Source organism: Pan troglodytes, chromosome 2 (genome assembly GCF_028858775.2).
Source record: "Pan troglodytes isolate AG18354 chromosome 2, NHGRI_mPanTro3-v2.0_pri, whole genome shotgun sequence".
Lineage (NCBI taxonomy): Eukaryota > Metazoa > Chordata > Mammalia > Primates > Hominidae > Pan > Pan troglodytes.
The window spans coordinates 8401588-8415842 of record NC_086015.1 but is presented as its reverse complement, the minus strand read 5'-3'; the positions used below and the strand labels follow the sequence as shown (position 1 = coordinate 8415842).

At 40.7% G+C, this 14255-nt stretch overlaps 1 protein-coding gene across 16 annotated transcripts in view; it reads left to right on the top strand.

Moving 5' to 3' along the window:
* The window catches only part of SUMF1 (sulfatase modifying factor 1), a 636667-nt gene that overhangs the window by 95368 nt on the left and 527044 nt on the right, over nucleotides 1-14255 (top strand). For 4 of the 16 annotated variants that reach the window (XM_526122.8, XM_063805297.1, XM_054681390.2 and 1 more), the window contains one exon: nucleotides 11346-12464. The exons of the other annotated variants lie outside the window; for them this stretch is intronic. In XM_526122.8, the coding sequence (XP_526122.3) occupies nucleotides 11346-11456 (111 nt within the window). In that variant the 3' untranslated portion in view covers nucleotides 11457-12464. Of the gene's footprint in view, nucleotides 1-11345; nucleotides 12465-14255 lie in introns of those variants that run through there. 16 annotated transcript variants of the gene reach the window in all.

Sequence of the window (14255 nt, the reverse complement as noted above, 5' to 3'; positions counted from 1 at the left end):
TGAAATAGGACTAAAACAGGTTCTTCCCACTTTCCCTGTTCTTAATTAATAGAATGACCCATTTTTCAGCCACCTAAAGACCTCACATCCTTAAGAACCACTTTTGGTGCTAAAAATAAAGTTGGTAAAAAAGAAAGAGCAATGAGGACATTTATAATGAGGCCATTTACCTCTTTAATTGTGTGCTTTATTAGTTGGAATTTAAAATAAACGACTTATTAATAAATGTTTGCTGAGTGAATGAGTGCATTTGAAATGGAATGATGTGTGAATTGACTGTTTTCTCAAGTGATGGCCCTGACCTCGCAACACTAACTTTTGTAGTGAGTCTTGCTTTTTAGGGTTTAATTCTTTATTGTCATTTTGGTTAATGGACAGTCTCAGGGATTGCTGTGATCTAATAAAGAACTAAATTTTGGTGGTGGGGAAGGGAGAGGCACTGATTTTAAACTTTTCATTATTCAAAGAAAACATTTTCATAGCATAAAATTTAGAAAATACATAGTAAAGATCAAAATGAAAATAAAATCATCATGCTTTCTAAAGAAAACAATTGATAGTATTCCAGCAAACTTTTTGTGTACTTAATTTTTGTCTTTCAAGAATGGAATTATTCTGTATATACCGGGGTCTTCAGATATGGCCCTGGGAATAATCTCTTGTATATGTCTTTTCACTATCCTGTGTCGCAGCTGTAGAATCCTCAACCCAGTGCTTTGGGCAGATCCCAACAGTTCATTTGAGTGGTTATATGCTAGGTTTTGTGGCATATGAATATCATCTTATTTTAAAATAGTTTCTGATATAGTTTAAGAGATAAGTGACAGGTAGAAATATGCCATTCAACAAAAACCTAAGTCCTATGCCCTATCACCAGAGACATTTCTTAACTTTCCCATTTATGTAGCAAATGTATATCCACATTCAGATGCTGGCAGGGCTATTACCACCTTCCTGCAGTTGAACACAAGGTTTCTAAGACCTGCTTAGAAGCTGGCTAATACCTTTGTTGTTTTAGTGAGGAAGCCAGTTACCCCAAAGACATCATTAACCACCTTTGTGCCAGTCATTACTCTTGCCTGGAATTCTCATGCTCCAGATTTTTGGGCAACTCAGCCCACATGTGATCTTCTCAGAGAGGCCTTTCCAGACCACCACCCTATCGAAAGTAGCCACCCAGTCACCCTCAGTCCTCTTTCCCTATTTTCCTTCCTGCAGAGGTGACTGCTCCTGGAAACCATCTTGAATGTATCGGTTTATTTATTGTCTGACAATTCCCTTTTGAATGTCAGCTCCCTGATAACAGCTATCTTGTTTGTCTTGTTCTGATTGTATCCGTCATACCTAAAATAGCATCTGGCATATTGTAAGCTGTGGTATATTCAGTGAATAATTAAACCATGCCCTGATATGATCAGGCTCTGGCCTTGCTATCCTCTCAACTTCCCCTCTAAATCCTATAAACTAGTGTTACTCAAAGTGTGGCCCATGGGCCTGTAGCATCAGCAGCACCTAGAAGCTTGTTGGAAGTAGGTTCTTGGGCCCCATACTAGACTTCCTGAATCAGAGTTTCTGGATGTATGGCCTAGGAACATGGATTTAAGCAAGCTGTATTGGCCATTCTTATGTATGCTGAGGTCCGAGGACCACTGCCATGATCATGGAAATCTCATCCACATCAATTTTTGCCTTCTAAAAAAGCGTGTACGTTTATGGGACAAGAATGTCATGTCATCTGTGTAGCTCCCCCTGAACCTGATCTTTGCTGCAGTGTGGAGTTTGCTACACATGCTTGGCTGCATGGGGCCCTGGATTATCCACAGGAACTTGATTCTAGAAATACCAAAGCACTGTTGTTTCACAGCAGCCCGACAAGTAGGCCCTGCATGGAATGAGGCTTTTGCTATGTCTTCCTGCATGGTCACCTCTAGTCATTTGAGAGCTTCCATTACATGCAGATCACACATAGTAGGAGATGCCATCAATTTATCAATTATTTCAAGCACACTTTAAATTCATCTTCCCTCTGTCTACCTGAGAATTGCTAATGTTATATTATTCACTGACCACAAGGAAAATGAGAAAATTGGCTGCTATCATTTCACTATCTATAGAAGACAAAGCACTGTCTTTATTTTTACAGTAGAAGTGCTCTAAAGAATTTCTGTGTCAACTTGAGATACTTTTCACAAAGATAAGAAGCATTTTACTTTTCTGAGAGAAAAGAGAATAATTAAAAAAAAAAAAAAAACCTTTTGCATGCTGACTTATCTTCCCCCCGAGTCCAAATTATCGCTTCTGCACAGATTCTAAAGTTATTCCACATGTTGCTTTGTGAAACTTCTTTAACCAGTTTGCAGGGACTTGAGCTGTACTGGGCCAACTCAGAGTTTATGCTCATGGCACACAGGATGACTAGTTTATTTTTATTCTCCGTTATTTTGGATCGGAGAACAATCCTAGGGCACAAGAGTTTCAAGCGTGGTTATTTTTGGCATGTGGAGGCTTTTGAAGTAATCTGTGGTTAATCACTGAATACCTGCTAGGTAGCCAGGGATATGTGCGTTAGGCTCTCTTAGGTTTATGCAAGTGTACAAGTGCATGCAGAGCTTGTGTATTGGGCAGTGGGAAAGAAGACATGAGTCGTGATACTCTTCCATGGTGTATATGTGCCACATTTTCTTAATCCAGTCTATCATTGTTGGACATTTGGGTTGGTTCCAAGTCTTTGCTATTGTGAGTAGTGCCGCAATAAACATACGTGTGCATGTGTCTTTATAGCAGCATGACTTATAGTCCTTTGGGTATATACCCAGTAATGGGATGGCTGGGTCAAATGGTATTTCTAGTTCTAGATCCCTGAGGAATCGCCACACTGACTTCCACAATGGTTGAACTAGTTTACAGTCCCACCAACAGTGCAAAAGTGTCTCTATTTCTCCACATCCTCTCCAGCACCTGTTGTTTCCTGACTTTTTAATGATTGCCATTCTAACTGGAGTGAGATGGTATCTCATTGTGGTTTTGATTTGCATTTCTCTGATGGCCAGTGATGATGAGCATTTTTTCATGTGTCTTTTGGCTGCACAAATGTCTTCTTCTGAGAAGTGTCTGTTCATGTCCTTCGCCCACTTTTTGATGGGGTTGTTTGTTTTTTTCTTGTAAATTTGTTTGAGTTCATTGTAGATTCTGAATATTAGCCCTTTGTCAGATGAGTAGGTTGCGAAAATTTTCTCCCATTTTGTAGGTTGCCTGTTCACTCTGATGGTAGTTTCTTTTGCTGTGCAGAAGCTCTTTAGTTTAATTAGATCCCATTTGTCAATTTTGGCTTTTGTTGCCATTACTTTTGGTGTTTTAGACATGAAGTCCTTGCCCATGCCTATGTCCTGAATGGTAATGCCTAGGTTTTCTTCTAGGGTTTTTATGGTTTTAGGTCTAACGTTTAAGTCTTTAATCCATCTTGAATTAATTTTTGTATAAGGTGTAAGGAAGGGATCCAGTTTCAGCTTTCTACGTATGGCTAGCCAGGTTTCCCAGCACCATTTATTAAATAGGGAATCCTTTCCCCATTGCTTGTTTTTGTCAGGTTTGTCAAAGATCAGATAGTTGTAGACATGCGGCGTTATTTCTGAGGGCTCTGTTCTGTTCCATTGATCTATATCTCTGTTTTGGTACCAGTACCATGTTGTTTTGGTTACTGTAGCCTTGTAGTATAGTTTGAAGTCAGGTAGTGTGATGCCTCCAGCTTTGTTCTTTTGGCTTAGGATTGTCTTGGCGATGCAGGCTCTTTTTTACTTCCATATGAACTTTAAAGTAGTTTTTTCCAATTCTGTGAAGAAAGTCATTGGTAGCTTGATGGGGATGGCATTGAATCTATAAATTACCTTGGGCAGTATAACCTAAGCAGCTGGGAAGCTCGAAATGGGTGGAGCCCACCACAGCTCAAGGAGGCCTGGCTGCCTCTGTAGGCTCCACCTCTGGGGGCAGGGCACAGACAAACAAAAAGATAGCAGTAACCTCTGCAGACTTAAATGTCCCTGTCTGACAGCTTTGAAGAGAGCAGTGGTTCTCCCAGCACGCAGCTGGAGATCTGAGAATGGGCAGACTGCCTCCTCAAGTGGGTCCCTGACCCCTGACCCCCGAGCAGCCTAACTGTGAGTCACCCCCCCAGTAGGGGCAGACTGACACCTCACACGGCCGGGTACTCCTCTGAGACAAAACTTCCAGAGGAACGATCAGACAGCAGCATTCGCGGTTCACAAAAATCTGCTGTTCTGCAGCCACCGCCGCTGACACCCAGGCAAACAGGGTCTGGAGTGGACCTCTAGCAAACTCCAACAGACCTGCAGCTGAGGGTCCTGTCTGTTAAAAGGAAAACTAACAAACAGAAAGGACATCCACACCAAAAACCCATCTGTACATCACCATCATCAAACACCAAAAGTAGATAAAACACCAAAGATGGGGAAAAAACAGAGCAGAAAAACTGGAAACTGTAAAAAGCAGAGCGCCTCTCCTCCTCCAAAGGAACGCAGTTCCTCACCAGCAATGGAACAAAGCTGGATGGAGAATGACTTTGACGAGTTGAGAGAAGAAGGCTTCAGACGACTGAACTACTCTGAGCTACAGGAGGAAATTCAAACCAAAGGCAAAGAAGTTAAAAACTTTGAAAAAAATTTAGACGAATGTATAACTAGAATAACCAATACAGAGAAGTGCTTAAAGGAGCTGATGGAGCTGAAAGCCAAGGCTCGAGAACTACGTGAAGAATGCAGAAGCCTCAGGAGCCGATGCAATCAACTGGAAGAAAGGGTATCAGTGATGGAAGATGAAATGAATGAAATGAAGCGAGAAGGGAAGTTTAGAGAAAAAAGAATAAAAAGAAATGAACAAAGCCTCCAAGAAATATGGGACTATGTGAAAAGACCAAATCTACATCTGATTGGTGTACCTGAAAGTGACGGGGAGAATGGAACCAAGTTGGAAACACTCTGCAGGATATTATCCAGGAGAACTTCCCCAATCTAACAAGGCAGGCCAACATTCAGATTCAGGAAATACAGAGAACACCACAAAGATACTCCTCGAGAAGAGCAACTCCAAGACACATAATTGTCAGATTCACCAAAGTTGAAATGAAGGAAAAAATGCTAAGGGCAGCCAGAGAGAAAGGTCGGGTTACCCACGAAGGGAAGCCCATCAGACTAACAGTGGATCTCTTGGCAGAAACTCTACAAGCCAGAAGAGAGTGGGGGCCAATATTCAACATTCTTAAAGAAAAGAATTTTCAACCCAGAATTTCATATCCAGCCAAACTAAGCTTCATAAGTGAAGGAGAAATAAAATACTTTACAGACAAGCAAATGCTGAGAGATTTTGTCGCTACCAGGCCTGCCCTAAAAGAGCTCCTGAAGGAAGCACTAAATATGGAAAGGAACAACCGGTACCAGCCACTGCAAAATCATGCCAAATTGTAAAGACCATCGAGGCTAGGAAGAAACTGCATCAAGTAACGAGCAAAATCACCAGCTAACATCATAATGACAGGATCAAATTCACACATAACAATATTAACTTTAAATGTAAATGGACTAAATGCTCCAATTAAAAGACACAGACTGGCAAATTGGATAAAGAGTCAAGACCCATCAGTGTGCTGTATTCAGGAAACCCATCTCACGTGCAGAGACACACATAGGCTCAAAATAAAAGGATGGAGGAAGATCTACCAAGCAAACGGAAAACAAAAAAAGGCAGGGGTTGCAATCCTAGTCTCTGATAAAACAGACTTTAAACCAACAAAGATCAAAAGAGACAAAGAAGGCCATTACATAATGATAAAGGGATCAATTCAACAAGAAGAGCTAACTATCCTAAATATATATGCACCCAATACAGGAGCACCCAGATTCATAAAGCAAGTCCTGAGTGACCTACAAAGAGACTTAGACTCCCACACATTAATAATGGGAGACTTTAACACCCCACTCTCAACATTAGACAGATCAACGAGACAGAAAGTCAACAAGGATACCCAGGAATTGAACTCAGCTCTGCACCAAGCGGACCTAATAGACATCTACAGAACTCTCCACCCCAAATCAACAGAATATACATTTTTTTCAGCACCACACCACACCTATTCCAAAATTGACCACATACTTGGAAGTAAAGCTCTCCTCAGCAAATGTAAAAGAACAGAAATTATAACAAACTATCTCTCAGACCACAGTGCAATCAAACTAGAACTCAGGATTAAGAATCTTACTCAAAACCGCTCAACTACATGGAAACTGAACAACCTGCTCCTGAATGACTACTGGGTACATAACGAAATGAAGGCAGAAATAAAGATGTTCTTTGAAACCAATGAGAACAAAGACACAACATACCAGAATCTCTGGGATGCATTCAAAGCAGTGTGTAGAGGGAAATTTATAGCACTAAATGCCCACAAGAGAAAGCAGGAAAGATCCAAAATTGACACCCTAACATCACAATTAAAAGAACTAGAAAAGCAAGAGCAAACACATTCAAAAGCTAGCAGAAGGCAAGAAATAACTAAAATCAGAGCAGAACTGAAGGAAATAGAGACACAAAAAACCCTTCAAAAAATTAATGAATCCAGGAGCTGGTTTTTTGAAAGGATCAACAAAATTGATAGACCACTAGCAAGACTAATAAAGAAAAAAAGAGAGAAGAATCAAATAGACGCAATAAAAAATGATAAAGAGGATATCACCACCGATCCCACAGAAATACAAACTACCATCAGAGAATACTACAAACACCTCTACGCAAATAAACTAGAAAATCTAGAAGAAATGGATACATTCCTCGACACATACACTCTCCCAAGACTAAACCAGGAAGAAGTTGAATCTCTGAATAGACCAATAACAGAATCTGAAATTGTGGCAATAATCAATAGTTTACCAACCAAAAAGAGTCCAGGACCAGATGGATTCACAGCCAAATTCTACCAGAGGTACAAGGAGGAACTGGTACCATTCCTTCTGAAACTATTCCAATCAATAGAAAAAGAGGGAATCCTCCCTAACTCATTTTAGGAGGCCAGCATCATTCTGATACCAAAGCCGGGCAGAGACACAACCAAAAAAGAGAATTTTAGACCAATATCCTTGATGAACATTGATGCAAAAATCCTCAATAAAATACTGGCAAACCGAATCCAGCAGCACATCAAAAAGCTTATCCACCATGATCAAGTGGGCTTCATTCCTGGGATGCAAGGCTGGTTCAATATACACAAATCAATAAATGTAATCCAGCATATAAACAGCCAAAGACAAAAACCACATGATTATCTCAATAGATGCAGAAAAAGCCTTTGACAAAATTCAACAACCCTTCATGCTAAAAACTCTCAATAAATTAGGTATTGATGGGACCTATTTCAAAATAATAAGAGCCATCTATGACAAACCCACAGCCAATATCATACTGAATGGGCAAAAACTGGAAGCATTCCCTTTGAAAACTGGCACAAGACAGGGATGCCCTCTCTCACCACTCCTATTCAACATAGTGTTGGAAGTTCTGGCCAGGGCAATCAGGCAGGAGAAGGAAATAAAGGGTATTCAATTAGGAAAAGAGGAAGTCAAATTGTCCCTGTTTGCAGATGACATGATTGTTTATCTAGAAAACCCCATCGTCTCAGCCCAAAATCTCCTTAAGCTGATAAGCAACTTCAGCAAAGTCTCAGGATACAAAATCAATGTACAAAAATCACAAGCATTCCTATACACCAACAACAGACAAACAGAGAGCCAAATCATGAGTGAAATCCCATTCACAATTGCTTCAAAGAGAATAAAATACCTAGGAATCCAACTTACAAGGGATGTGAAGGACCTCTTCAAGGAGAACTACAAACCACTGCTCAATGAAATAAAAGAGGATACAAACAAATGGAAGAACATTCCATGCTCATGGGTAGGAAGAATCAATATCGTGAAAATGGCCATACTGCCCAAGGTAATTTACAGATTCAATGCCATCCCCATCAAGCTACCAATGACTTTCTTCACAGAATTGGAAAAAACTACTTTAAAGTTCATATGGAACCAAAAAAGAGCCCGCATCGCCAAGTCAATCCTAAGCCAAAAGAACAAAGCTGGAGGCATCACACTACCTGACTTCAAACTATACTACAAGGCTACAGTAACCAAAACAGCATGGTACTGGTACCAAAACAGAGATATAGATCAATGGAACAGAACAGAGCCCTCAGAAATAACGCCGCTTACCTACAACTATCTGATCTTTGACAAACCTGAGAAAAACAAGCAATGGGGAAAGGATTCCCTATTTAATAAATGGTGCTGGGAAAACTGGCTAGCCATATGTAGAAAGCTGAAACTGGATCCCTTCCTTGCACCTTATACAAAAATCAATTCAAGATGGATTAAAGATTTAAACGTTAGACCTAAAACCATAAAAACCCTAGAAGAAAACCTAGGCATTACCATTCAGGACATAGGCGTGGGCAAGGACTTCATGTCCAAAACACCAAAAGCAATGGCAACAAAAGCCAAAATTGACAAATGGGATCTAATTAAACTAAAGAGCTTCTGCACAGCAAAAGAAACTACCATCAGAGTGAACAGGCAACATACAAAATGGGAGAAAATTTTTGCAATCTACTCATCTGACAAAGGGCTAATATCCAGAATCTACAATGAACTCAAACAAATTTACAAGAAAAAAACAAACAACCCCATCAAAAAGTGGGCGAAGGACATGAACAGACACTTCTCAAAAGAAGACATTTATGCAGCCAAAAAACACATGAAAAAATGCTCATCATCACTGGCCATCAGAGAAATGCAAATCAAAACCACAATGAGATACCATCTCACTCCAGTTAGAATGGCAATCATTAAAAAGTCAGGAAACAACAGGTGCTGGAGAGGATGTGGAGAAATAGGAACACTTTTACACTGTTGGTGGGACTGTAAACTAGTTCAACCATTGTGGAAGTCAGTGTGGCGATTCCTCAGGGATCTAGAACTAGAAATACCATTTGACCCAGCCATCCCATTACTGGGTATATACCCAAATGACTATAAATCATGCTGCTATAAAGACACATGCACACGTATGTTTATTGCGGCATTATTCACAGTAGCAAAGACTTGGAACCAACCCAAATGTCCAACAATGATAGACTGGATTAAGAAAATGTGGCACATATACACCATGGAATACTATGCAGCCATAAAAAATGATGAGTTCATGTCCTTTGTGGGGACATGGATGAAATTGGAAACCATCATTCTCAGTAAAGTATCGCAAGAACAAAAAACCAAACACCGCATATTCTCACTCATAGGTGGGAATTGAACTATGAGATCACATGGACACAGGAAGGGGGATATCACACTCTGGGGACTGTGGTGGGGAGGGGGGAGGGGGGAGGGATAGCATTGGGAGATATACCTAATGCTAGATGACGAGTTAGTGGGTGCAGCGCACCAGCATGGCACATGTATACATATGTAACTAACCTGCACAATGTGCACATGTACCCTAAAACTTAAAGTATAATTTAAAAAATAAAATAAAATAAAATAAAGTAAAACAAAATAAAAAAAAGAAAAAAAAATAGATGCAGAAAAGGCCTTTGACACAATTCAACAACCCTTCATGCTAAAAACTCTCAATAAACTAGGTATTGATGGGATGTATCTCAAAATAATAAGAGCTATCTATGACAAACCCACAGCCAATATCATACTGAATGGGCAAAAACTGGAAGCATTCCCTTTGAAAACTGGCACAAGACAGGGATGCCCTCTCTCACCACTCCTATTCAACATAGTGTTGGAAGTTCTGGCCAGGGCAATTAGGCAGGAGAAGGAAATAAAGGGTATTCAGTTAGGAAAAGAGGAAGTCAAATTGTCACTGTTTGCAGATGACATGAGTGTAAATCTAGAAAACCCCATTATCTCAGCTCAAAGTCTCCTTAAGCTGATAAGCAACTTCAGCAACGTCTCAGGATACAAAATCAATGTACAAAAATCACAAGCATTCCTATACACCAACAACAGACAAACAGAGAGCCAAATCATGAGTGAAATCCCATTCACAATTGCTTCAAAGAGAATAAAATACCTAGGAATCCAACTTACAAGGGATGTGAAGGACCTCTTTAAGGAGAACTACAAACCACTGCTCAATGAAATAAAGGAGGATACAAACAAATGGAAGAGCAATGTATTTTTAAAAAGCAATGTTGTCCCACAGCCTTTCCTATGTTTGATGTTCCTAGACTTGTTGTTTAATTTTTTGCCGATCTACTGGTATTAAATGATATCATAAATATGATTTAGATAATAAATGATATCATAAATACTATTTAGATATTAAATGGTATCTTAGTGTTGTTCTTAGTATTTTTTCAGTGGCCGTCTATCACTTATTACTTGGTTTAATTTCAAAAATTAATATATATCCTTATTGTATTGGAATACTGAATAGGTTTCATATAGGAAATATGAAACTCAGATTGCTTGAGGGATAACTACTGTGCACATTGTGGTGCATTCGGAATCTTCCAGTCTTTTCTTCTTGGCACATGTAGTTATCTACACTGTGGTCATACCACATATACACCTTTATATTCTGACTTTTTCATTTTAACTGTTTTTTTTTCTTTTTCTGGACACAAGATCTTGCTCTGTCACCCAGGCTTTAGTACAGTGGCTCAGTGATGGTGTACTGCAGCCTCAAACACCCAGGCTCAGGAGATCTTCCCATTTCAGCCTCTAGAGTAGCTGTGACTGCAGGTGCACACCACCATGCTCAGCTAATTTTTTGTAGAGATGGGATCTTGCTGTGTTGCCCAGGCTGGCCTCGAGCTCCTGGCCTCAAACATTCCTCCCATTTCAGCCCCCCAAAATGTTGGGATTACAGGTGTGAGCCAGTGCACCTGGCCTCATTTAACATTTTATCATGAAAACTTCCTTTGTCATTAAATACTATGTAAAAACATGACTTTCAATGGCTGCTTACTTTTCTGTTATATGGATGTGCCTAAACTTAGGCAATCATTGGTTGTTACATTTTTTTTTTTTGCTGTTATATCTAATGATGAACATCTTTGTACTATATCCGTGTTACATTTATAAGGTGAAGGACGTTGGAAAATATGTGGTTAATTCTTGAATGTGCTGCCCTTTTTAAAGCATACATGTTAAGTATCCATACAGGCAGGGTTGTGGGGAATCACTGTCTACAGCCGGTGCAACATGCATCTGACGGGTTAGAGCCTTCAGCTGAGAGTCCCAGTAGCGCTTACCTTGCTCTTTCTCTCCACACAGTCTTATTGTTACAGGTATCGCTGTGCTGCTCGGAGCCAGAACACACCTGATAGCTCTGCTTCGAATCTGGGATTCCGCTGTGCAGCCAACCGCCTGCCCACCATGGACTGACAACCAAGAATAGTCTTCCCCAGTCCAAGGAGGAGTCGTGTCTGACCTACATTGGGCTTCCCTCAGAACTTTGAACGATCCCATGCAAAGAATTCCCACCCTGAGGTGGGTTACATACCTGCCCAATGGCCAAAGGAACCGCCTTGTGAGACCAAATTGCTGACCTGGGTCAGTGCATGTGCTTTATGGTGTGGTGCATCTTTGGAGATCATCGCCATATTTTACTTTTGAGAGTCTTTAAAGAGGAAGGGGAGTGGAGGGAACCCTGAGCTAGGCTTCGGGAGGCCCGCGTCCTACGCAGGCTCTGCCACAGGGGTTAGACCCCAGGTCCGACGCTTGACCTTCCTGGGCCTCAAGTGCCCTCCCCTATCAAATGAAGGGATGGGCAGCATGACCTCTGGGTGTCTCTCCAACTCACCAGTTCTAAAAAGGGTATCAGATTCTATTGTGACTTCATAGTGAGAATTTATGATAGATTATTTTTTAGCTATTTTTTCCATGTGTGAACCTTGAGTGATACTAATCATGTAAAGTAAGAGTTCTCTTATGTATTATTTTCGGAAGAGGGGTGTGGTGACTCCTTTATATTCATACTGCACTTTGTTTTTCCAAGGAAATCAGTGTCTTTTACATTGTTATGATGAATCCCACATGGGCCGGTGATGGTATGCTGAAGTTCAGCTGTTGAACACATAGGAATGTCTGTGGGGTGACTCTACTGTGCTTTATCTTTTAACATTAAGTGCCTTTGGTTCAGAGGGGCAGTCATAAGCTCTGTTTCCCCCTCTCCCCAAAGCCTTCAGTGAACGTGAAATGTGCGCTAAACGGGGAAACCTGTTTAATTCTAGATATAGGGAAAAAGGAGCGAGGACCTTGAATTAGCTATATTCAGGGTATCCGGTATTTTGTAATAGGGAATAGGAAACCTTGTTGGCTGTGGAATATCAGATGCTTTGAATCATGCACTATGTTGAATAAACTTACCTGCTAAATCAGGCTTCACTCTCATCAGCTTCTTTTCTCTTTCTCTTCTTTGTGTTTTCTTTTAAAGAGAGGACTTTGTGATATGCGTGTTTTATTTGCTAGAAAACGTTCATGTTTATTAGCTAGTGGATAACTTTGATATGTGGGTAATTTGTGGGAATTTTTGTTCCATAAAGCAAGGCTATTCCAGCAGGAACCCTATCATGACCTTGCTGCTTGTTGCCACAGTAGATAATGCCAAGTCAAAGGCACTGCCTCACTTGCGGTCTTGTAAAACCCAGCATTTGCTTCCCATGCCAGGAAAGCACCTTGTTTTAGAACAATGGCTTTCAACCTAAGGTCCCTGTTATCAAGTTCCCATCCTGATTCCTCAGTCCTGAGAACCCCTAAGCCATTTCTTGCATGCCGTTTGAAAGAAATGTTTAAATCAAATAATATTCAAAAGTGTTTAACTAACACTTGATTGCTACTTTTGTGCTTAGCCTCTTAACATGTTAAAACAATTCACTTGAAAAGCAGTCATGTAGGCCAGGCGCAGTGGCTCACACCTGTAACCCCAGCACTTTGGGAGGCCAAGGTGGGTAGATCACTCAAGGTCAGGAGTTCGAGATTAGCTTCGCCAACATGCCAAAACCCTATCTCTACTAAAAATACAAAAAAAAAAAAAATTTAGCCAGGAGTGGTGACACTTGCCTGTAGTCCCAGCTACTCAGGACTGAGCCAGGAGAATCGCTTGAACCTGGAAGGCGGAGGTTGCAGTGAGTCGAGATCGCGCCATTGCATTCCAGCCTGGATAAGAGAACAAGACTTTGTCTCAGGAAAAAAAGAAAAAAAAAAAAAAGTCATGTAGCTGGCACGTTTAGCCACATTTGTGGTTCATTTTGTGGATATTAAATGTTTCTCTACAAACTTCCACCTACTGATGATTAATCCCAGGCAAAAAAAAAAAAAGAACAAACATTTGTAGCAAATAACTAATGTAGGAAATAAGAGATTTTATTTTTAAAGTCACCCTACTCCAGTACAGTTTGTTTTTGCTTGTTACCTCCCGCCTGCATATATTTTTTACATTGTTATATTTATAGTGTGTCTATTTTGAATTCTTGTCTTGTTAATGTTATATTGCGTAAGTATTTTTGGTGTTTTGGGTGTACTTTTTAGAATTGCATTTCTAGCAGCAGCATAATACTGGAAGGCATTTAAAATGAATTCCTAAGTTGGGGACGGTGGCTCATACCTATAATCCCAGCACTTTGGGAAGTCGAGGCGAGAGGATCGTTTGAGGCCAGGAACTTGAGACCAGCCTGGGCAACTGAGATGGTTTGACTGCGTCCCCACCCAAATCTCATGTTGAATTGTAGTTCCCATAATCCCCAGGTGTTGTGTGAGGGACCTGGTGGGAGTAATTGAATCATGGGGGCAGTAACCCCCATGCTCTTCTTGTGATAGTGAGTGAGTTCTCACAAGTTCTGATGGTTTTACAAGGGGCTTTTCCCCCATTGCTCAGCACTCACTGTCTCTCCTGCCACCCTGTGAAGAGGTGCCTTCCACCATGATTGTAAGTTTCCCCAGCCATGTGGAACTGTGAGTCAATTAAACCTCTTTTCTTTATAAATTACCCAGTCTTGGGTATTCCTTCATAGCAGTGTGAACATGGAGTTATAACAGCAACAAAGCGAGACCCCATCTTTACAAAAAATGAAAAATCAAAATTAGTTGGGCATGGCAGTGTGTACCTGTAGTCCCAGCTACTTGAGAGGCTGAGGTGGGAGCTTCGCTTGTGCCCAGGAGCTCAAGGCTGCAGTGAACTGTGAT